At 40.0% G+C, this 25758-nt stretch overlaps 1 protein-coding gene across 1 annotated transcript in view; it reads left to right on the top strand.

Moving 5' to 3' along the window:
• The window catches only part of LOC101715876 (uncharacterized), a 118507-nt gene extending 96062 nt beyond the window's left edge, over positions 1–22445 (top strand). The window contains exons 6-8 of the mRNA XM_087212775.1: positions 18827–18910; positions 20701–20773; positions 21956–22445. Coding sequence (XP_087068901.1) covers positions 18827–18910; positions 20701–20773; positions 21956–22079 — 281 coding nt within the window. The 3' untranslated portion in view covers positions 22080–22445. The remainder of the gene's footprint in view (positions 1–18826; positions 18911–20700; positions 20774–21955) is intronic.
• Positions 22446–25758: the final 3313 nt, after the last annotated feature.

The following is a 25758-nucleotide window of genomic DNA, read 5'->3' as shown; positions in this document are numbered from 1 at the left end:
AATATTGTATTCTCTTTCTCTTATCACTTACTTATGTACAAGGTGTGATAAAAAATAAACGGAAAGAAAGTGATTACAATAAAGCACACATTACCATTAAAAACCCTTGACATACTGACCCTTGCTTCAACCACACCCATCCCTTTGTTCTTGCCACTTTCTGAAGCAGTTCTAGAAATCCTCTTTCCTGAGTGTCTTTAATTGTGCTGCTAGGTGCAGTGCCACTGAGCTACTGAGCTACATCCCCAAGTGCTTTTTGGTGGTGGTGGTGGGAGGGTTTTTTGTTTTGTATTTTTTTGTTTTGTTTTGTTTTGCCGTGGCTGCCTGCACATTTTGAATTGATTTAAAATGTTTCATTTTCATGATCAGAAGAGCCAGAAATTGCACAGTGCCAGATACTGTGAATAAGGTAGATGAGAACACATCATGTTTTTATGAGCCCGCCTTTTGGACGGTGATGAGCAGCAGTCATCTTATTTTTTTACCATACCTCATAAGGACACTCAGAAAAGAGAACTTGCAGAACTGCTTCAGAAAATGGCAATAATGATAGGATAAATGTGTTCCAAATGAGGGGGAAGTATTTTGAGGCAGATTAAGAGCAGTGTGTCTTTTACTGGAATGTATTTTGCTTAATTTAAATGTTCACTATCCATTTTGGTCACACCATGTATAGGTGACACAGGTTAGTAAAAGAATTTGTTCAAGTAAGTGCTGTTTACCAGGGTATCAGGACAGTTACTTCTAGTCACAGTCACATCTCTTGCCTAATGTATCACTCCTTATCAGTGCTGAAAGTGTGTCTCCACTGGAGATTCTATAAAGCCAAGTCAGGGTTCATTGCCAATGACTGAACTCACAATAAGGAGAAAAAGTTAAGCCAGAAAAGACAACAGAAGGAGAGAGAGCGACAGAAAGAGCTAGTGTTACAGAGCATTCACCCTTTGCAGCCCTGGTTCTGAACAGAAGAAAGGGAGGCACGATGATAACTTTTACACACAAGAAATTGTTGTTCAGCAATGTGAAGTAAATTTTCCAAAGTCCCACAATATGTAACCAGAGGGCTAGGATTTGCATCCAACCCTGGAAACTTCTTCAGCCCTCAGTGCTCAGTTTCCATGCTACTAATATGCACCATAGTTCCTAAGCCCAGTGCTGCACTCTGACTTTGTGGATTGCCTTCTATGAAAGTGTTCAGTAAAAGTTTTATTTCCCATTACCTATTGGCTCCACTGTTGCCATGCATCTGTGTCACTTGTGTACACGAAGCACTTTTCTGCATGCTCACAAGCTTATCCTCTGCCAGTTCGGTCCCTCTCATGCTTTACCTAGAAGCTCTGTTCTCCTGGCTTTCAGTTGCCACTCAGTTCAGAATTCCTTCCCAAGCTGGAGATTCAGCAAGGACATCTCAGGCTGAGTGTCTTAATGCATGTCACATCCAACACATGGAAAATGAAACTCATTTTCTGCCTCTCATTTCCCCAGATTAATTTTTCTACCATTCCCCACCTGCCTCAGTTAATGCTGCTCATCAAAGCAAAGCCCTCAGAATTGTCCTCCTTTGGCTTCATCTCCAGCCGCAACTAATTTCTGCCAAAGCAGCCTCCTCCCTGGCTCTTTTCACTGCCCCACTTCTACTCCTTGGTGGAGGTCACTCCCTTTAAAATTTCAGAGTAGTGTGATAGCTTTAATTCCTCAGTTTTTTCTTCCATTTAGTTCAATTTCTAAAACTTATTCTCTGTTTAAAATTTTCAGATTGTTCAACCCTTTTTCTTGTACCGGGGGATCGAACTCGGGACCCTGGGCTTTCGAGGCAGGCAGTGGAAACACTGAGCTACATCCTCGGCCCCCTCATCCCTTATTTTTTGAAACTCATCTCCCTTGATCTCCAGATTCCACAACTTTCCAGGTTCTAACTTTTGTGGCAACTCTTTCTTCCTTTCACTCGTTGGCTTTATTTACTTTCCACATTAATTCTCTTCTCTTTTTTCTTTTTCCCCTGTCACAACTTTCTGGCTTTGTGTTTTACTTCTGTTTTTATGCATCTTCTCCTTTGGGTGGACCTGCCTCACCCATACATTGATAACCCTAAATGCTTATTTCAGCTTTTACATCTCACCCAAGTGCCAGAGCCACTTTTCTACTGAGCTCATGATTTTCTCCACAAAATCCACTCTTCGAGATTATCATTGTTTCTGAACAGCATCACATCTATTCTCCAAAGTGAGGAGGCTAGAATAAAACGTCATCGTGTCCTAATATTTCAGTCTCCAAAGCAATTTTGTCATCTACTTCAAATATCTCACCTTTGGAGAGTCTTTGGATATTTTTTTCTCATTCCCGCTATGATTATTTCTGTCTCGCTTTTTAATTATCTCTTGTCTGAAATAAGGCAACTACTTCTCCTAAAAGTCTCACTTCTATTTATTTTATCTATTAACTCCAAGGTTGTTATCTTTAAAAATCATTCCCACAGTTGCATTTTAGACCTCAAAAACCTCTAGTTTCTCCCAACTTTTAAATAGTGTAACATTAGGTTTACCATATAAAGCTCTTTGCAGTTGCCTATTATCAAATAAGGACTATCTGTCCCTACTGTTTTCTTTCAGCCAATACTAATGACCAAGGAAAGAGAGGCTGGTGGTCACTTAGTCTAGGATGGCAATTGGGCCATAGTTACTAGTGAGTGAATTTGTCAGCTGTAAATGGTTATTGTCTTTATATGCAGGATTCCAGCCAGCAACATCTCGTGTTTCACCTCCACTGAACTGCAAACTCAGTAAGTTAAAAGTTAGACCTTGGTTTATAAGTAAAACCAAATTTGATTCAAATGTACACAGGCAGGAGGTCTTACACCTTAGATTGTAGTGTTTCCCCAAGTAGAGTTTCAAATCAAGTACTAAAAGAATACACTGGAAGATCTATCTCTAGCTCTACTGTTTCTTTCTCTTATCTACTGATTCTATCTATCTATTCTATCTATCTAGCTGTTGGGTTAATCCATTTTCTGTTCCTATAATTAAATACCCAAAAGTGGAAACTTATAAAGAAAATGCGTTTATTTAGCTCATGGTTTTGGAGGCTGAAAGTCTAAACAGCATGGCACCAACTCTGGCAAAGTTCTGATAAATGATGGCATCATGGGGAGAGGGTTGTAAGCAAAAGGGGAAATCACATGATGAAATAGGAATTCAGGTATCAGGCTTACTGTTTTATAGCAACACTCTTACAAGAACTAGCCAGAGTCCCAGATTAACTGTCCCAGTTAATCTCTTTCTGGGACAGCACTTTGAATAATCTAAAGACCTGCCACTGGACCTCCCCTTAAAGGTTTCATGCTTTCTCTCTTACCACTGGCACTCTGTGCCCAAGCTCCATACACATAAACATGGACCTTTGGGAGTTACACACACACACACACACACACACACACATCATAATATTCCAATCAACTAGAGAACACATGTATGACAATGGTCTCATAATATTTAAGAGAGCTGAAAACTTTTCGTCCCTCTCCTAGTGCTACTGTAGCTGCATTAGTGTACCACATATTACCTGTGGATTTGCAGCAAAGCTGGTGATATACACAAACATACTGCCCTGCCAGCCATATAAAAGACCAAAACATACAATTATGTGCAGCACATATTTGATGATAAGTGACTATGTTGACGGTTTATGTACTGCTACACTTACATTTTATCATTCTTTTGGAATCTTTCATGTAAGTAGAACTTACAAGGTTTCTAAAAACTGGACTATAAAACTCTGTGCTGGGTTGTGCTGCCCACATAAGCTCCAATAGCTTTGTTAATCTCATCTCTTGATTGTACTGAAGGGCCATGACGAAGGGTTGGCCAATACCATCTAGGTTTCTTCATACAAGGACAAAAGCAGCTAAGAATGCACCTGGCAGGATGGGTCCCTATTGGGAAATGATACATTACTGTATACAGATACATATATACATACATGTAGGGGTGTGATCCCAAAATATGGTGCATGTAGAAATTTCAAATAGTGATCACGGTAAAAGACACATTGCCATTAATCTCTGTCAGCATACTACCCTTGCTTGTTACACCTTTATTCCACTCCTCTTACTATGTTCTGAAGGAGCTTTAGAGGTCTAGTATTTTAAGTGTCTATAGTTCTGCTGTTGTGGCTGCCTTGATGTTTTGAATTGTTTCAAAACACTTACATTTCAGGGTCATTTTGACTTGGAGGAAGAGCCAGAAGTCACATGGTATCTGATCAGATGAATAAAGCCAATGAGGAAACACTGCCATGGTTTTATGATCCATCCTTTCCATTGGATACACTGGACAGCAGCATTCACCATATTATTTTTTACCATACCCTGTAAAAGAGGAATGCCAAAACTGTTTTAAAAAGTAGCAAGAAGGAATAGGATAAATGTGTTAGAAGCAAGGGATATATTTTGAGTGGGGTTAATGCCAATATGCCTTTTAATGGAGCAAATTTTAAAAATTTAAATATCATTCACAATAATTTTCAGTTTCCTCTTGTAAGTATATAATTTGTGTGACTATACATATACTTTTGGCCATTATCCTGATAACCATATTTTGGTCAGAAATCCCAGAGAAGGGGAAAATTACAAAGGAAAAATTTTTTCACCTCTAAATTTTAGCATTGTAAAAAAAATCTAGATTTTGTAAAACCACATGCTTGTGTTAATTTGGGGGTCTTTGTTAAAAAAATAATTACAGTGGGCTGGGGATTTAGTTCAGTGGCACCGTGCCTGCCTCGAAACCGCAAGGTCCGGAGTTCGATCCCTGGTACCAAATAATAATAATAATAATAATAATAATAATAATAATAATAATAATAAAAATAATCACAAAATTGTAACTACAAAACCACTATAAATTACAAATTTCAAAAATCTGACAAACACCACAAAAATTAAAAATATAGAATGTTAATCATTTTTTATTAACTACTGTCCTATCATGCATTTTTAGTACCACTTTTGCTAGTGTCTGGGGCTGCAAACTCTGATCCTTCACTTGCAATATTTTTAATATTTTCTGTAGAATAACAAATTAACTAAATTAGATTTAATAGCTGAATTCCTTCTAGCATGACTAATCTAGATTTGTTTTTTGTTGCTGATATAAGAGTTTCTATCAGCTTAACAACTCAGTTCATACGATGTTTTCTGTAGGGTGTGTTTGCTTCTTCGAACATGCTCTTTCTAGCTCCGAAGAAAGCCCAGTGAGCACCCCACCCTTTTGCTCACCCTAGTCCTGTAAAGCTCAGGCAAACTCTCATGAGCCTGACCACCACCCCATTTCACACTGTCCTACTACAATAATCCTGAGAATGAGGAGACATTACTGGGACGGATACAGAATAGCATCATTTCCTTGGGGTCTAAGATTCGGTTGAAATGCTTAATGGCATATAAAGTGGGCAGGTCTTTGATGGGAGTCCAAGCAGAGGTAGACATCGAGCTGAGAGCCCCCAGCCCCATCTACAGAGACAGGACCACCATGATGCTCAGAGCCCCATGCCTTCAGTTCCCTAGCGTTCACGAGGATCCTTACTTCTCTGAACAACACATTAAGATACAGAAGGGGCATATCTAAACAGAAGTCCTGAAACCTAGGATTCCTATCTTCCTAGATTTACCTCTGAACAAATATTTCCTGTTAGTGTTTTGCAAACATTGTTTCTTTTTTACTTAAAATCTCTCCTTCCTTTTCTCTACGTACCACACCCCATTCATTGTTCCATAGGCCACTGAACTGTGGCAAAATCTCCAGAGACCCAGGCCGGAATTACAACCGCAGCCTGTGGTATTTTATCCATGCTTTTTACTGAAACATTCACCATAGTGTACTGCGGCATGTGTCACTGTATGTCCACCTTCTTACTATGAGATGTGAGGACCGGAACTTTGTCCACTCATTTTCTAGCCCTTCCTTTACTATACGTTCTGTCACATAGCAGACATTTAATCACGACTGCTGAAAGAACGACTGAAAATGTCTAAAAGTTTCTCTGACTGTTTCACCAGAATTATTTTATCATTTCCAGCATCCTATACACACCAAGTTTTTAACAAGTTGCGGAGCAAGACTTCTTTTTTTCTTTTTTCGTTAAGAACCAAGTAACTTTATATTGGAAGCAACAGTGCAACAAAGAAGGGACATGAAAGCAGTGATGGAGGAGCGCGTGGCCTGCCTGGAGACCAGGGGGAGCCCTGGGCCCGGCCCGGGACAGTCCACGCTCAGTTCTCCTTGCCCCCATCGTGCAGGCTGAGCTTGCTGAAGAGGAGGTTGACCAGGCCCTCGCTCCGGGTCCCCAGACTGTGCAGGTTGGTCAGGTAGTCGCTCAACTCCTTCAGCAACCGGGCCTGCGGCTGCAGGCAGTTGCGCACCACCAAGTGGCACGGGCTGGGGTCTCTCCTGCCGGCTGCCAGGCAGCGCAGCTCCTGCAGGCTCTGGTGGAGCGTGTGTCCTCCAGGTGGTAGGCGCGCTCCACGGCCTGCGTGCTGGCTGCCACGCCAGTCGTCGCTCTCCGGCTTTGAGATGACGCGGAAGACCCAGGCTCCTCCGCCCTCGTTCTATACCCACATGAGCTCCTCGGTCAGCCCCCTCCACTGCCAGGACCGGCGCAGGAAGGAGCGCGAGAGGGGCTGGAGGGCCACGTCCAAGCGGCCGCAGGACAAGGCCATGGACAGGGAGGCGGAAGTGGCATCGCGCTGCGGCCGGAACTGCATGCTGACAGCGGCCTCGCACTCGGTAGGCGTGGGCGTGGTGGGCGTGGTGAGCGTGGTGAGGCGTGGTGGGCGTGGTGAGGTGTGGTGGGCGTGGTGTCTGGGCAGAGGCTCAGCCAAGTGTGATTGAGGCTAGATGGGAGCAGAAGGTTCCAGAAGTGGGTGGGGCCAGAGGTGAAAGGTGCCAGAGGTGAAGGTTCCAGAAGCAAGCCGGGCGGAAGCGTAGTCCCAGAAACAGGCCCGGTGGAAGCGGAAGGGCCCATACGTGTTTGGAACCGGAAGTACATGAGTCAAGTAGGCGGAACAAAGTGGGTGGTGGTGGTGGTTGGGGGTGGTATTTGAGGGCGGGTTCAGGGGTCAAGGGTCACCAGTCAGTGGCACAAGCCCAGGATTCACTTAGCAATCTGGGCAACTCTGCTTTATCTATACCATAGTTTGAAAGGTTATGAACATAAGTGCAAAATTTTTTTATTGAATCACTTGGATGTTTTATTTAAGGACCTTTCTTGAATATTGTCCAAATGTGACCGATTCGTTAAGTGTAGTGGGTTTTGTGGTATATTTAGTATCGTAAAGCTGTATTTGCACAGCAGTTCTGTGACTTGAGCACTTACGTGACTCCTCTGAGGAAGGAGTTGAGGTCAGGGACAGTCATTCAAGTGCTGAATTTCATCAGCAGCCCTGGACAACTTTGCACTGTCTTGCTTCTGTTGAATTTTACATCTTGCAATATTTCTAGCATCCAAGGGCTTACTCTTTACCTGTATAGTGCCCTTCTAGCACAAGCTGTTTTCATTTTGTAAACTTACTATCTTTCTTATAATTCTGAGAAGATGGATTGGAATTTTTTGAATTTATTCTCATAATACTGTCCCTAATACTGAATAAAATTTTGGGGAATCTTTTTATTTTTATATGATTTCAAGTTTACAATTTTCGAAATAGTGCAAAGGACTTTTACCCTGATTCACCAGTTGTTCACATTTGCTTTGTCTACCATGTTCTCTGTGTATATACATTTTCCTCTCAATCATTTGAAAGTCAGCTACACCTATCCTGTGCTTCCAACCCTAATTACTCTGTGTAATACTGAATACTTTTCTAAAAAATTGTTTTCTTTGAAAAAACAAGCCCTATAAATCTGGAACTGAAATTCTGTAAGGCTTAAAATAAAGAGTCAGTTCCAGTTTCAATCTGAAGTTCTTTTAAAATTTTGTTGTCCTTTTTATGTTTCTTTTGGATAGTCTTAGGGCATACCATTTTTATTTTTTACATATGAAGTTAATTTCCATTGCTTCCCTAGAACTGAACTGTAATTTTGGGAGGTTCACATTAGTGAAAATTCTGATAAAATATTTGAAAGGTTTAAGAATTAATACTACATGGTAATTGTAGGGGAAAAGAAACTGTATATCTCAAAATTATGTACCCTCTTTATGTCTTAGCAGGTATAACATATCGGATTGAGATGCCACCTTATTAGTAAATCAGGGTTTATTTATATAACATTTTAGAAATGTCACTTTACACCATTATATAGTTTTACTTCTGTGTTCCTAAGGCCTGGTACAGTGCCAAGCACATAATTGGTATCCGATAAATATTTGTTGAATGAATGTAATATGTATTCAGTATATTTTAAATGAATAATCACAGAACTAAGTATAACAATATGTGTTCTATATTCCTTTTCCTTCATTTTCTCTAAATAGGGCAGGAAAAAGAAAATTACTAACCACTAATTAAGTCCGTCCTCTTGGAGATTCAAAGAACTAAGTGACTGGTATATATAAAACCATGAGGACATTTGTACTCTGGAAATATGGTAGATGGTTTTAAATGGCAATCTTGTATATATACTTCCCTAACTCTCTTATGCCCTCCCCTTTTAGCAGCCAGTCTTTCTGAAAGAATATTCTTATCTTCATTTTGCCATCTCCCATTTGCTCCTTAACTAAAAGCTGGCATTTGGCTCTGTGCTCTTATCATTCCTTTCCTGTGAAGTCTAAAATCCTAATTTGAAATCCACATTTCAGTTCACAAGCTATTTCTTGTTTGACTTTTTTCTGCCTGATTTCTACTGACAACCTTTCCTTAAAAAAACAAACAAACAAATAAAAACAGCTCCATTATCTTGGTTCCTTATATTTTGGTTTCTTCTAGACCTCTTACTTTTGAGCTCTTCATTTATTCCTTAAATGTTATTTATCAGGCTTTTTCATTGTTATTCTTGTAATCACTATACCACTTCTCACCCTTCAGTAATTCCAGTTCAATGATTCCTAAGTCTTCATCTTTAACCCAAACTTCTCAATCTGTTTCCTTACTGCACCGCACTTGTTCCATAGTCACCAGTGTGTGTATCTTCAAACAATTGTTCTCCCCACAGCCTACTCTCCTGCCTATATTCCTTACTTTAACTTCAGAACCTTTGTTTCCTAGGTCTTCTCAGTTCATTCCTCTCCTCCTGTCTTAGTTCTAGATTATCGATTTTACTACCTCCACCTTGGTGATACATCACTGCTGTTGCATTTTCATTGCTCTTACTGAAAGGACTATACAAACCTGTCTCCTTATAACCTGTCTCCTCATTGCTTTACAATATTACTAGATTAGGCTCCTGTGAGCACTCTTGCATTGTTACTCTCTGTTTAACACCCCTTAGTGACTTCATGAACTCTCTAGAGAGAGCCAAAGTTCTTAGCTTGTTATACAAGGTCTTCTCCTTGTCTTCCCCACCCAAAGTTCTGATAAAGCAGACCTACAGTCCTTCAGATGCCCTATGTAGCCAACCCTCCACACCTTGGTGGGCTCTATATTCTTTATATCAAGTGCCCTCACCATTCTTTCCACCCAGAAAATTCCATGCATCCATGCAGGCTCAGAATCAGCACCTCTCTATGAAAATTCTCCTGCTCTATTCAAGGAGAATCCAACTTCCTTTTGTGTCACCACTGTAATTTCAACCTACCTCTATTGTATCATTTATTGTACTGTATTATTTTTGTTTTTTAAAGTCTACTTTATTGGAATACGAGCTCCACAAGGGCAGGAATAAAATCTGTGTTCATTTCAGCATCTCTATAGCATACTATCTCTATATAGCATATGAGCATTTAATAAATATTTGTGGAATAAATTCCTTTTAAAGTGACAACTTTATTTCAGTAGAAGTCATACCTTTACTTCCTTCACTTTACAGCAAGGATCAGTAGACCTCAGATTTGGAGACTTTTGGGAATCAAAAAAGCTGAAATTGTATTCAGTTATTAGATTATTAGAATGTCAAAGAAAAAAATAATCTCTTGGTATTTTCTTTCAGTACCTAACACATACCTGACAGCGAAATCTGAATACATGAAAAGTAAAAGAATATTGGATAGAAACAACATTCATCACATAAGCATCAGATACTAAGGACTGTTCTATGCATTTCACATGAAATAACTCACCTAATCCTTACAGGGATCCTACAAACAGGGATGTTACCTTCCTTCAAAAAACTAAAGACATTGAACTAAGGTGAGGATGTAAAAATGGTCCAACCATGTGAGCATCAAGTGGAAGAAACAGGATAGTACTGGCTGAGTCCAAATACACTACTCTGAGCCACTTCACTGTCTTGTAAGAAATCAATATTCGGTGGTCTGGGTCACTACATAATTCACTTTTACTGCTGTCAGCAATGGTTGGGTGTGCTCTGTAACTTTATTTAAGTCACATACTATAAAATATCAGTCAACTGGAAAGCTCAAAGTATGTAGCTAATTGAATTTTTTAATTAATATTTTAGTAGCCATTCCCTTGCCTTAGTAAATGGAGAATATAAAATGCAATCAAATCCTTATATTCAAATTTAGAATCTCCCAGGTTCTCAATGACATTTTTGAATATTAGTAATTATTGTTCCACTCATGGCTACAGGAAAACTGAAAAGTATACTAGGATATTAGACAAAAATGCAAAAAGGATGAAGTGCACTTAGAATAGATGATCCGGGAGGCTGTAGCTTCTGAAAAGTGTCATACACACAGGGAGCTGCTCAAAGAGCCCTGCTCATCTCAGACACGAGAAGACTTGGGATGCTGATTAACTTAATTATAACATATTAGTATTATTGGTCCGATGAGTGTTGTTCTTTTAGGCCTATGTATTCATTTGTTCATTCGCTTCCTGATTCATTTCCTTGCCTTTTCCTTCCTGTCCTGTTCTCATCCTGTCCACCACAGCAGCATTCTAATGTGCTTAGCACATATTATTCTCTTTATTTCCTCTTGAAAAAAACATAGCAGTATTCTTTTCCACGTGTATTTTAAATTCACGTAAAAGTTATTTTATCTACTATCTTGTTCTTTTTACTCAGCATTGTGCATTTGAGGCTTGTCCATGTTGCTCTGTGCAACAGCCCACTGTTGCTAATGTTGCATAGTTCTGCATGATGTTCATCCACCATATTTTACCTCTCCAGTCTCTGTGTCACAAGCCTTTGGACTAAAAAGTACCTGGAGTGAAGTGACATACCTTTTCCTGTCTCTTTTGGATCTTTCTTTGGGGGAATAAATGAAGTTCATTATCTTCAAGGTCTGTACCTACAGAGCCACCTGCAACTGATTTTTGTTGACTCACTAATGAATCCACAAAATCTAGCACAGAACATATTATATATTGCACAATGATGCATTTTATTTTGCCTCAAATTGTCAAATATCTAATATTTAATGAATGGATGAAAGAATGAATGAAAGGTTGCAGAATGAATAAATGTCCTAACCCAGAGAGCTGACATTTTAGGGACTGGAGATAGGAAATTAAAAAATAAATACTAGTGGAAATAGAAATGACAACACTAAGAGCACTCATGAAAAATGGCTCAGTAGAGGTGCCTAATACCCATATTGCCTATAAACGTAAGGAACCAAAACAAGTATTTGGACATGAATATTTCAAGGAGAATGTTGAAGTCCATTAGGGGGGTGCTAGAGAGCCTGTGAACCAGCAAAATAAGGATTTCTCCAGGAAAGAATGAAGCACCCTGCCTCTCACAGTTGGGATCAGCCCAGAGCAGAGAGCAGTTCATCCTGCAGGGGAAAGTTAAGCAGGAAGACTCCATAGATTCCCATTAATGCTGGGGACACCTGTAGTAGTGTTTGCCACTGGAGGATCCTGTAGTGCCTGCAGGGTCTGATCCAGTTTAGAAAACTTCCTAGAGCCAGAATGGCTATACTATTCCCAGGAAAGCAGATCACGTTAAGCTTCTTTCCCCCCAAGGCTAAAGTTACAACATGGTGCTATCTTGAAACTAGAGATGCTGCCAATGTGCACTGTGTTCTGGGAGCTACTGGGGACTGTGTCTCTCCATCGTGGAGGCTGTGCAGACCTTGTACCATGTTCACACACATGAGGGCACTATTTCCAGCCAAAGTGCTTCAGTCCCATCTCCCTAGGAGCACTGTGAAGGAAGTGTTCCACCGTCCATTCCCTGATGACTGCAGTGGCCCAAGCCCATCCTCTCAAAACTTAGGCCCAGTGTCCAGGCACTGGAGCCCACTTGGTCTCCTTAACCTTGATGGATAAGTGGTCCTGCCCAGCAGAAAAGCTGCTGAGACCAGACATGCACAGAGCATATAGACTCACCTTGCACATGTACTGATCCCAGGGGAGCCCCAAGCTGAGCCAGCAGAGTGACCACACAAACTTCTGCAGGCTAAGCCACACAGGCATCCATGAGCATGGCTGACTATGACTACAGCTGGAAAAACTACATGGAGACTATACTACTGTAACGAAAGCACACACTCTACCCAGCCAGCACGCAAAGATATGCCTACAGGAGTAGCTTTTCCTTGCAAAACTCACTCTGTAACATTGGCACAGGCTCCATCCCACCAGGTGCACGGATACCAATGCCGGGACATAGGCACATCCAGTAAGCAAGGTACGATTTCAACACCAATAACCACAATAAATATGGAAATATACAAGTTGCCTGAAAAGGAATTCTAAGCAAAAATACTTGTAAAATTTAGTGATATACAAGAGAATACACAAAGACCATTCAGCAAAATTATAAAAATAATTCATGATGTGAATGAGAAATTCAGAGGACCAGCATTTTTAAAAAGAACCAAACAAAAATCTTGGAACTGAAGAAGTCAATGAGTGAAATTAAAAATTACCATTGGGAGCTTCAATAGCAGATTTAATCAAACAGAAGAAAATTCTGAGCTTGAAGACAGGGCTTTTGAAATGACCCAGTCAGAAGAAAAGTACAAATGAAAGCTGCTAAAAATACTTATGGAGCTCAGGATCATCATTAGGCAAATATTAGGAAAGCTGCACAGTGAGGAGAAAGGCAAAGAAATATTATCTAGTAAAATAATACTGGAAAATTTCCTAAGTCTTGTAGATGATATGGACATCCAGCTTTGTGAAATTAACAGAAATGACACCATTAAATGGACATGTATTGTACCTCTGAGAAGCAAGATGAAGGTTAAGGGCATAGAACATTTATCCAATGATGTAATACCAGAAAACTTCCCTTAACTTGGGAAAAATACAGCCATCTCTATGCAGGAAGCTTATCAAATCCCCTAAAATTCTGAGAAAATCTGGAATAATTGAAAAAATTCTGGACATGGGCAAAAAGTAACAAGGTTGGCAAGGATGTGGAGCAAACAGAACCTTTCCACGTGGTTGATGAGGAAGCAAATTAGTGTAGCCATTATGGAAAACAGTTTGGAGGTTCCTTAAAAAATAACAATAGAAGCACCATTTGTCTCACCAAGCCCACCACTGGTACATATCCAAAGAAAGTTGAGTGAGTATATCAGAATGTTTATTACAGCATGATTCCCAATAGCCAAAACGTGGAGCCAACCTACGTCTCCAAAATGAAGGAAAATGTGCTATACATACATAATAGAATATTATTCAACCATAAAATGAATGAAATCCTGTTGTTTGCATCAACATACATAAAACTAGAAGGGATATGTTAAGCAAAATAAGACGGACTCAAACAGATAGGTTCCACAAGATTTCACTGATATGTGGAATCTAAACATAGTGATCTCACGGAAGCAGGGAACAGAATAGAGGTTACAAGAGACAAAAGGAGAGTGAGGGTGGGTGGGCAAAGGATGATCAATGGTTAAAAAATTACAATTAGAAACAAGTTGTGGAGCTCTATGGCACCATACAGCAAGTATAGCTAATGATAATGTACTGTGTATTTCAGAATTTCTAGGAGAGGATTTTGAATATTCCCATCACAGAGTGTTTGAGGGCATGGATACCATAATTACCCTGGTTGGCTCACTCCACAATATAGGCATATGTTAAAAACATCACATGGTATCCCAAAACATGTACAACTATTCATGTGTCAATTTAAAATTCAGTGTGTAAGTTTATAAAGTAATAAAAGCATTTGGGGATAAAATGAAGAATATAGGATAAAGGCTATAAAGAAAAATAAGGCAAAGCATGGAGAAAAAGAATGAGTGCTAGAGATCCTAATTTAAATATGTGGTCAAGAAAGTCCTGTCTGTTGAAATGAAATGTGATCAGAGACTGAAATTAAGCAAGAAAGAGGCCCACGTGGATACGCACTGGTAAAGGGAAAAGCACATGCAAAGCTTTGAGGTGCTGTAATCTCGTTATGTTTACAACAGCCCTCAGAGGCCCAGCATGGTGGGGCCAGAGGAGAAAAATCAAAGGGAGTATAAATGGAACACTGAGACCACAGAGGGGATGGTAACCTGTGGTGAAGACCTTCAGTTTGTATTCGGTGGGTCAGGAATCCATCAGAACCTTTGAAAAGTGAAGTCACATCACTCAATAGGTCCGAAAAGAATCAGTGACTGCTGTGTAGAGAACAGACTAAAAGGCTTAGAGAGGAAGCACAGAGATGAATTCGGGGCCACATCCAGCTAAGAGATTTGCATACAGCGTACTCATGGGAAGCCAAGCAACAAATATTCAAAATGTCCTTTGAAAGGAAGGCTGATAGAGCTTGTTGTTGGAACTGATGTGAGATATGAATGAAAGAAATCAGTTGATGGTAGAATCAGTTGATGCCAAATTTTGGCAGAGGTAACTGAATAAATAGAAATGTCATTTACTGTGATAAGGAAAATACAGAAGGAGCAGGTTTGAGATGGGAGTGACATCAGGAATTTAATTTTTAATTAAAGTAGGAAGTAGGCAGTTAGACCTATGTTTAGATGTATCAGTATCAGTGGAAGAGTCCACAGTTGCAGTTATATATTGAGAATCATTACCACACTTTGATAGTTCTTAATCTTGGGCCAGATGAGATCGCCTAATGTGTGAGTATAAGCAGTGGTGATTAAATTACCCTAGAGTCCTCTAAGATTGAGAGATTTCAAAGATGAAAGATTCAGCAATGAAGATCAAAATGATCCATCAACAAAATAAAAACAAGATACAAAGGATCAATCAGCCAATTGTAGGAAAGCATAATAGAAAATTGAGTTAGAATAGTGGAGGGAGGGAAGAAGGGAAAGAAGGAGGGAGGGAGGGAGTCTTTTTATTCAACAAAAATGAAGATTGTAAGGAAGTCTGTAAGGAAGTCTGTAAGGCAGTCTGTTCACTTAAGTGTTCTAGTTGGTGGGGCTCCGGATTACTTACCTCAGGCGGAGGTCAGGAGGAGTGTTAGAGGTCTCTTTGTGGATCACTGTACTTACTCCCTGGTGGCTCATTTCCAGTTGACTGCTAATTCATAATTCCTCATTCACTCTGTGTTCTCCAGGCACCAAGGGCTCTTTCTGTCAAAGAGAAACTTGCTGCCATATAAGTTTAAAAAACTAAAAGAATACCATGGCTCAAGAGCATAGTTTATGCTGATGCACAAAGTAATAATTCCAGAATACAGCAACTTTCTGTTGGTTTGCTCATTTTAATAAGCTACATTGACACCACATTCCTTAGAAGCAGGAGAGGGAATCTGAGTTCCTACTTAGATCTGTTCCAATGAGCTTCAGTTATGTCACTTGCCCAGAATCTCTCTGGAGGTCTCAGAGTAACTGTACCCTTCCCTCTCACAGTTAAACTCTTTCAGAGGGCTTTTGGAGGCAGTCAGAGAGAGAAGCGCTCTTTCTCTAGGAAAGGTCCAGTTCCAGTACCATACCACTTTGCTCCTGACCAGAGAGGGGGATAGTGAAAATAAAGAACAACTCAAAAGTGTTAAACAGCACTTCACATCTGCAGGGTATTTTCACAAATATCATATGGGGCGGACATAAAACAGGTAGAGGGGTGTGCTTTCTGAGTATGCAGAGTAAGGAGCAGAGGTCTGAGGTGAGCAAATATTTCAGTCCTGCCGAGCCTGAATTTTCTTCCTTTGAAGCTCAGGAGAGAGCTTTTACAGCTCTGTACTAGGCCATGTTTCTGTACCTGTAGATAGTGCCATTCAGTGACATATAACATTCCCTTTTATCTTAGAGCATTTTACAGTCCTCTTCTGATGAGGCTATCGTTGGAGAACTGAGCTAGGACTCTCAGGGTTTAATGCACTCTTGGGGGTGGCAGTTTGTTGGGGGAGCATCTACAGATAGAAGTAACGTTCTGGGTAGATGGGTGTCAGCAGGGCCCAATTCCATGTGAGAATATTTAAATTGCTGACTGGCTGGTGACATACAGGCTGTCTATGTCACCACACAGTCCCTGGGGATCTGATCTAGGAATCTAAGTTGAATACGCTCTGCTATTAAACCCTGTGTGCAAACTGACTCCAGTGTTTTTGTTCCAGTACTGGACTTTATGGTGCAGGTGAAAGGGTGAAGTGATAGAGCCTGATGAATATGGCTGCACTTCAGGGGGTCCCAGAGGTCCTGTACCTACATCAATAGTTATTATAACTGATTTCTTGGTGCTAGGCTTGAGATACCACATATTTGAATGACTCTGACCTCAATAATATCTTCTTGAGAATGGTTACAGGTGACGGGTCTCTGGAGTCCCACAAAGTCATGGGTGTAAGAAGGGTGGAAGGAGAGGTTGTCACATGCCATTAAAACTTTGCCTCATTCTACAGAAAGTACTGCTCATGGCAAACACTGTCATCACTACCTTTAGCAATACTGCTGTGAGTAACGCTCTGCTCTCCCTGACAATGCCCAGAGTGACACCAACACTGAGAATTTGTCTCCATGTTGTCTTGATGATGGAGAGGGAAGGGTGTTCAGGGTAGAGCACTGCAGTTGAACCTGGGTTCCAATCCCACCCCACTAATTACTAACTGCATAGCTTATCTGTTTATAAGATGTTTATGTAAACAAAGCCTCAGTCTTTCCAGCTGCAAAGTGAAGACAATGGTAAGACTAAATATTTGTAGACCGTTGTACAACAATGATTAGTATATTGTTGATAGTCAACACTGTCTTTTGCTTTATTCTTTCTCCGTTTATATGAGCTTTCCTGAAAATCTAATAAGAGGAAAAATAGCTACAGATCACAAGAGGACTGAGAAGAGAAAAGAAAAATTGATTATAACAAACTTCATGCTCAGAAAGCATTTGGTAGAAAGTAGCCTTAAACATTAACCATAAACTCTTTGAAATTTTTTATTAACTTTTTGTTTTGCTCCTCTCAGCCTTCCTGGAATCTGTAGTTGTTCCTCCTCTTATTGGCTCTCCACAGAAATATACCTAAATATTGTACCACAGTCATACAGGGATCCTGATTTTTTGAGTCAATAAATTTGAAACTGTTGTCCCAATCAGAGCCAGATGTCCATCTCAAAAAGGGGCTGGGATGGACGTAGCCCATGCCATTTAGGTATCCTCTTGAGCCACCTTGCTGTACATCATGTTGCCCACCTGCTATGTATCTGATATGAGACAGCATGCATCAAAAATAACAGCAAAGTTTGCTCTTATATTCTATATGATAGTCTATGTCTTTTTACATATTTTCCCCAAAATATTCTTAAGAAGTGTCTGAGGTAGTCAAGATGAATGGTATTACTATTTCTAATTTAGATGAAAAAAATCTAGTCTTAGAGAGTAAAAGTATCCATCCATGTGTTTCATGTTGGAACCAAGATCTAGAGTCTGGTCTAACTGATAACCATACTTAATCTTTTGCTGCTTCACTGCATTTCCCTGGAGCCAGTCAAATCCTCTCCAGTTTTTTTCTCACACAAACTGTTGCTAAGTCAGATTTTCCTCATTTAGAATTTGTGCATGGAAATGTAGAACCTAAGCATAAAATTTAATGTAAATCCCTCCTAAGTTTCATCCTGATAATTTTAAACATCATTGCTCCTAGGAATGCCTTTGATTTTTGTGTCTAAAGTATTTTTCCTTTCCGGTAATTGTCATCTATTAATTTGACAAGCATGTCTGCTAATGCCTTCATTAGAAGTGTTGTTTGACAGCATAGACATGTGAAGAAAATATCCTGCAGGACCTCATTTAAGAAATGCTTTAAGTCTAACACCATCCATTAGCCAGTGAGGAGTATAGCTGAGTAGTCAAGCCATGGACCATAGAGTAAAGAGAATCAGATTTTATTTCCTGGTCTGCCACTCATGGAATGGCTGCACAGGATAAACTTCACTTCTCTAAATCTCAAGGTCTTTTATACATGTAGTGAAACTAGCAATAAGATGTCCTCATAAAGCTTTATTGAGAACAAATAAAATCCAATCATAGACCACAGCGTTGTGACTAGCAAATAATCAGCTTTTGTCACATGCTAACTGTTATTCTAACTGCGTGTGGGCTGGTGTTGAGGAAGGTTTGATTAACCTGGAGATCCATCACCTGACCCTTTTAAAGGAAGGGCTGGCTGCCCAGCGCAGGAAGAGCTGTCAGTAGACTGCAGACAGCTCCAACTTTTGGTTCCTCCAGGGTGTGTCTCAGCTGCAGGGCCACCTTGTCCAGTCTCCTCTGCAGGGTGTTCTACAGGACTTACACAGGCAATGCTTTCCTCCAAACTCCTCAGGACAGTGGTCCTGAATCATAGCTGGACCTTACCCTCTGCCCACTCCAGCTTCCTCCCTTTCACTTCTGCTGATCCCTAAATCTTGCTTCAAACTCTGTGCAGTGTCTACTTCTGGAGAACTCCTCCTGGGACTGAAGATGTTAAATGTGCAGCAGGAACCAAGTTGCACTGCCTCTGCTCTATCGGGTCTGTATCCTTCATTAAACCAATAAAGAACTCAATCAGTAAGCAAAGAAAAGTAGTTTTGCTTAAGCTGATTTATACTTAAGAGCTCTTCTTGTTTCAGGGGAGTCGCCACGTTCCTATCTAAAAATTAACAGTGCAGTTGTTGGGTGCTACTCGTAACTCTCCCCTGCTTTCCATTTCCCTTCTCACCACTCACGTTTAGACCTCCATACTCCATTCATTTTCCAGGGCTGCCACACAAATTTATTTCCTTGCAGTGCTGGAGGTTACACATCTGAGATCAAGGCATCACAGATATCATTCAGAATCTGAGGCCTCTTTCCATGGTAGTCAGTGGCAGTCTTTGTGTTTTTATGGAGTGCTCCTCTCTATGGGCCTGTGCCCTGATTCCCTCTTCTCACAGACCACCAGCCATGCTGAATTAAGACCCACTCATACGACCTCACTGTACCTTAGTTACTCTTTAAAAGCCCTGTCACAAAATACGGCCACATTCTGAGGATGTCAAGATACTCATTTGGGGATTGTATTCACGGTTTTCATTCCTTGTTTAATCTTGTCTTAAATAATAAGCTAGACCTGGTATCTTGCTTCAAATGAAAAGAATATGGCAAAATTGATGAGTCTACTTCTAAGATTAAGTCAGGAAAAACCTGTAGTTTGTATTTTAGGCACCCTCTCTTGCCCCAAGGGCTGTCTCAGCCATGCTGTGAGTTGTCCTATGGAGAAACTCAACAGGCAAGGCAAGGCATTAAGGTTTCCAAACTGCTGCCTCCAAAGACCTGAGACCTGCACAGGACCCCGTGAATGAACTCAGAAGTGGGTTCTCTCTGAGTCAAGCCTTACACAAAGACTGCAGCCCAGGCCCAAAATTTGATTTCAACCTCATTAGAAATCTGAGGCCCACAGGCACCCAGCTAAGCCACCCTGGAATTCCTGACCTAGGAAACCTGTAAGAAAATACACGCTTGCTGTTTGTAACCACTAAATGTTAGGGTAATCTATTACACGGCACTGGATAGCTGCAGTAATATATCATCGCTCATCTCTAACCCAACAAGGACAATGGCCTTCTGACTCACCTCCTTGTTCACAGACTCACTCCAGTACATCCTTCATGCACTGCCAGAATTATTTTTGCAGGGGTCAAATTATCTTATTTTTCAACATAAAAAAATCAGCAAATCCTAATTGTCTCTGGATAGCAATCAAGACTCTTAATGTGTATCTTCAGAATCTGACCTCAATATATTTGCCACTAGTATCTTCTGTTATGCCCTTTAGGAACCCTTCTGTGCTCCAGCCAGACCAAAACAACTTTTTTATATTTTCCATTTCATGCAATATTTTTATTTATCTTTTAGGGGAAATTTCAAATGCCACATTCTTGTTAAATGCTTCCCAGTTAACTCCAATGAGAATGAATCCCCTCTCACCTCTACACTTCCCCTCTGCATTTATTGTATCTCAATTACAACTCTGTTTTAACTAGCCTCATACTATAGGTCAGGATTTCCTTTGTGAAGACACTCCTCAAAGAGACAAACTATGCCAATCATTGTTTTACCTCCATATTCCCAATAGAATATCTTGCTCCTGGTAGGAGCTCACTGGCAAGTGTATCCAATTAATAATAAAACATCCTGGGAATATATTTGTCTGCCCATGTACCACACTTTACTGTCTAGAATGAAATATTGTAATATTCTTTAGTTCACTCTTTTTAATGCCTAAATTTGAGTTTCTTGTCATCCCGTTAAGCATAAGATTTATTTTTCTATTCTACCTAGCCTATGAATTAAGGAAGTCCATGTGGAAAGAAGAGAGGAATGCAATTGAAAAAAAACAGAATGGAGACCACAGGTAAAAAACTAAGATTTTTTTCCACCCAATTTCTTTTCAGGATGATTGTAAAGAAACAACTAAAACTGGAATAAAAGGAGATACAGTGTAATATAGAACTGGGTACAGATGCTAGGGTCGAGCCTTTTAATTTCAGATTCTTTGGCCTCAATTTCTTCAACTGGAAAAATAAAAATAGTAATAATTACACCTGCCCTGTAGGTTTTTGAAAGTGACATGAGATATCCTGTTTGGGAAGAAAAGAGGCAGAGGTTAGAGAAATAGAAGAAAAAAGACAAAATAATGAAATATTACGGATTTGTAGGGTTATTTATTCATTTTATTTTCCTCAGCATGACATGAAGACTCAGTTAATATGGAGAAATATCGCATATACAATGGCATGTAGAGCAGTTGTGCTAGCCTAGTAAGTAAGTCAGCACGAAACCTTTATCAAGCAACTATTTTTTTAAAAATCTGGAGTGGTGGGTTTAATTCACTAGCTAATTTCCTTGATCCTATGGAGACTAAATTAGTTCAGAACATGTCATATTATACAACTTCTTTACTGTAATTTTCCAGCAACTCCCCCAAGCTTTGTACTTTTAGGAGCCTCCCAGGGAGATATTACAAGTTCATCTTCTCCCACAAAGACCGAATGAGTTCGACGCCTTAAGGCTGTGTAGTTCTCAGACAGCAAATTGCCACTTATCGGTGCCTGGCTTGAGGAACCGAAGTAAGGATAGGTACCTAGTGGCTCTAGAGCCTTCCAACAATCCTGTTCCTCTTCTCTGGCCCAAGTCATGCTGTACGATTGAATTATTGCTCCTTTTTCCATCTTAACATCATATATTTTTCATCATAAAATAGACTATTCTGTTTAAATGACACATTCTACTCTATCTAAAAATGGAAACCTCAAAGAAATATGGTATTTGAGGAATCATAAAATTGACATTTTTTAAAAAACTCATTTCTTCTGCCACAAGCACAAAATCTTCAAAAAAGATCATGGGAGAGAATGGTCTCACTCATAAATGAAATTGCATACTTAGCTTTTCTGTGGATGGCAAGATGAAACAACTGATAAACCAGAAGTGGGTATTTCATGACGAACTTTGGAAAAGGGGCTATCATTTTGGATACTAAACCCATTATAATTCATTAAGACATGTCATAAATTTGTGCTGTTTTATCTCTAAGAGATCAGAAGCTGTCAAGCAGTTTCCCTGAGCTCCTGCCCTGCTCTGACGTCACCTACACTTGCAGCAAGAGGAACCAGGCTGACATGGACCAGTCAGAGGGAAAGAGGGCACAGAGGCCCTAGACTAGAAAAAATTTCTCTCTTGTTTGGCCAAAAGGCTGGGTGTGGACAGAATGGGAGACCAGGCAGCTTTCCTGGAATAAGCAACTATTTCTTTTGATCCTCTGTGTTCTGGCCATCTTTCTGGGGAACTTGAAAAAGTTTTCTGAATTTAGGTTCCCAGTCATTTCTATACTTAGTCCTTATTCTTGATTGAATCCATTCTAGAACAAAAAGGCAAATTTTACAGCAATGTTGATAATCAGAGCTGTGTACACCAAGGAAATGAATACCTGTTATCAAAATGTTGGAATCCTTCTCTAACACTTGATAACAAACCCCTCCTCTGAGTCCCCAGCATGTCGCTACTGCCACCGTGGCCACCCTGGCCCTATTCCTAAAATCTTTTGCATCACCCCATATGGCAGCTCTTAAAGAAGCAACGTCTGGCCTCAGTAGAACGTGCCCCACAGTCCTGCTTCACCACCCCATGACCGATGTTCTTTCTAATTGGCTGGTTCTTGGCTTTTATAGCTAAGTTTATTGCATATTAGCCTTGTATAAAGATCCCAGAAAATAACAGGCATGAATCAAGTGGGCGGGTGTAGCACAATGGGAAGTAATGGGAAATGTGGGAACCTGGAGGGCTCCCACCTCTTAAAGAAGCAGTTGCTATGTTGTCGTTGCCATGGGGGAATGTAGGCTGAAGGTGCTAAATCTTCTGTACTTCAAGAGAAACCAGAAATTGTGCTTTTAATAAAAAATCTCTGATTTCTTAACATTGAGGTACCATCAGTGTTGGCCTGCTATTGTGTGGGCCCAGCTAGACTGGATAGGCTCCATGTGTCATGAGTTTGCAACCCTGCTTTAAGCATGTGGAGTTGTCAGAGCCTTCTTATGCCTCACTCATGAAACAGGCCAGAGGGAAGATGCGGCCCTATGGCTGGGTAATTAAATATAATTTCAAATTGAAACTTTGAAGCAGTAAGTGAAATTTATAATTACAGCAATCTCCTTTTTTACTGTACTTTAGATTTTGCCAAGTGTTATCAAATATGGCATTTGAGGCTTTCCCTGATAATCAGGGTACTACTATGTGTTTTAAGAGTTGAAAAAATCCACATGGAAAGATTATGAAAATTGCCAAATAGCATCCAGATATATTCAGAATTGGGTCTTCACTTTAGTACCATTGAATTGATCCTTCCAAAACATTTGTTTAAAATGTCTATTATACCTTCAGTCTTATAGATATACCAGATGTAACACCAGGTAATTATTCTAGAACGATAGCCTTTTGGACCCTATTTCTCATACTCATTTGAAGTGATCCATCAGTATATGCAAAACATGTCATGAAGGTCAAAACATGTGTTTGGAATAGATTACATTATTGTTACCAGCTCTTTAATAAAATTATACATCAAGTTCTTAGCCATGTGAACTTTAAGTTCTTTCAGAGTGATCAGAGCAGAATTTCTTTGGCGAATGGCCGGGGGTGGGAGTCATGTGCCAGTCCATAGCGGAGGGTTAAGAGGCATTCAGTGTTTTCACTGTGTCCCCTTCAGCTTCTGTAATTTGCTCTAAGAGGAGATTGTCCTAGTTCTCTATTCCTGCTTCACCGCAGATGGACACATATGGTGCAGACACAGACCTGACCTAGAGCCTGGAACCACATCCAGCTCAACTCAGCAAGGTCAGCAGAAACCCAGATGACCCACTGGGCCATAGGCAAGAAAATAAAAATGTGTTAATATAATCTCCTGAGATACGAGAGCCAGGGGGTTGTTTGTCATGTGGCATTATTGAAGCAATATCTGACAAGGTTTTTATAACCATCTTAGTGTAAATAATAATATCCATGCTTAGACCATGAAAGATTCATCTTAACCATAGACAAAAATCTCAGCTAGCTCAATAAGGAGAATATATGCTTTTGGAGTAGTACAGCCTTTCTTCTTCTAAACTGGTATTCCCAGTGTTGATTGGATAAAGAACTAAGGAAAGAAAATGGAAAGTAAGAAACCACATTTTCTTAAAAATGTAATGAAATTGAGATAGAAAGTGATTAATGACCTTGGAAAACAACAGTATTGAAACACTGTTGCTGATCCTGGATAAGGTTGACCATTACTAAGGAAAAACTATGGAGTCCTTTGTTTGTAAAAGCAAAAACAAACACAAACACATTTCTAATTAATTTTATTAGTACATTTTAGGTATACAGTATGACATTCATCATTGGCGATTTGCACCTTTACATAATCTATATTGGTTCTTCTTTTTCCCCCTTCCCCTGCCCTCCCTTCAACTCCTCCAAATCACCCCCCCATTTACAAAGACTTTGTTTCCTTTTTTTCTTTTTCTCATATTACACTTTTGCTTTTTACTGGTTGAATTATTTCCACTTCCTATTGATTGAAACAAGCTTTCTCTCTTTTACTTTTGTCAGCTTTCTTGAACTAAAATGAAAATTGTGTCTCAGAGAATCTGAGGGAGAGCCATCAGTTATTTTTAACCCAAGCTATGCTTCAGAATCACCTAGGAAACTTTTCTAAATTCTAGTTGCCTGGCATCTCTCGCAGAAATTCTGATTTAATTGGTCTGAGTAGAGCTGGGCTAATGTACGTGGGGATCCACCCCCCACCCCTGTGATTATCATGTGCAGCTGGAATTGAAAATCATTGTCCTTACAGGAGACGGGAGATGGTTAATGACAAAGTTAATAAAAATATCCTTACAGTAAATGAGAACAATTTCTCTATTTTTTATTGTAGTAAAATCCACGTAACACAAAGTTTACCATCTTAACCACTGCAAGTGTACACAGTGGTATTAAATATATGCATCATGTTGTGCCACCATCTGTCACCTGAAGTCTTTTCATCTTGTAAAGCTGAAATTCTGTACCCACTCCCTGATTCTGCCAGCCCCTGGCAACCACCATTCATTCCACTTTCTGTCTCCAAGATTCTGACTACTCTAAGCACATTGTTTAAATGGAATCATGCAGTACAGGTACTAGTGGGAGATACTGCAGGTTCAGTACCACACCACTACAACGAAGTAAATGTCTCCGTGAAGTAAGTCAAACAATTCTTTTGGTTTTTCTAGTGCATACAAATGTTATGTTTACACTCTATTATTTATTAAGCATCCAATGGCATTTTGTCTAAAATATGTACATATATTAATTTTAAAATATTTTATTGCTAAAAAATGCTAATGATTATCAGAGCTGTTGGAAAAACATTTTTTAATGTGCTTCTTAGCCATTTGTAGATCTTCTTTGGGGAAGTGTTTATTCAGTTGTGTGTTTTTTGTGTTGTTGAGCTTTAGTAGTTCATATTATGGAGATTAAGCCTTTATCAGACATATTATTGCAAATATTTTCTTTCTGTCAGTAGCTCTTAGGGTTTGTGTCTAGATGGCCCCCCAAAGCTTCAGGCAGTCATAGAGCTTTTTCAGAGGTAGCTGCATCTAGAGTGTGTGATGCTGGGATTAAGGGTGTGCGATTACTAAACCAGTCAACGGATTAGTTTGGTACTTTCCTAATTCAGGTAGTCTGGATAAAATGAAAGGGGCAGAAAGAGGATGTTAAGGCTCCCGTTGCTTTGCTACCTTCGGTCCACCATGAACTGTTGCCCCTCTGCCATGCCAGCCTGCCGTGGAGCCATTGTGGACTGAAGTCTCTACAAACTGC

The sequence above is a fragment of the Heterocephalus glaber genome, unplaced genomic scaffold (assembly GCF_053883595.1).
Source record: "Heterocephalus glaber isolate CG9 unplaced genomic scaffold, H.glaber_assembly_v1.0 deba00001442, whole genome shotgun sequence".
Taxonomy (NCBI): Eukaryota; Metazoa; Chordata; class Mammalia; order Rodentia; family Bathyergidae; genus Heterocephalus; species Heterocephalus glaber.
Note: the sequence above shows the minus strand (reverse complement) of the source record. Positions and strands in the feature narration are given on the sequence as shown.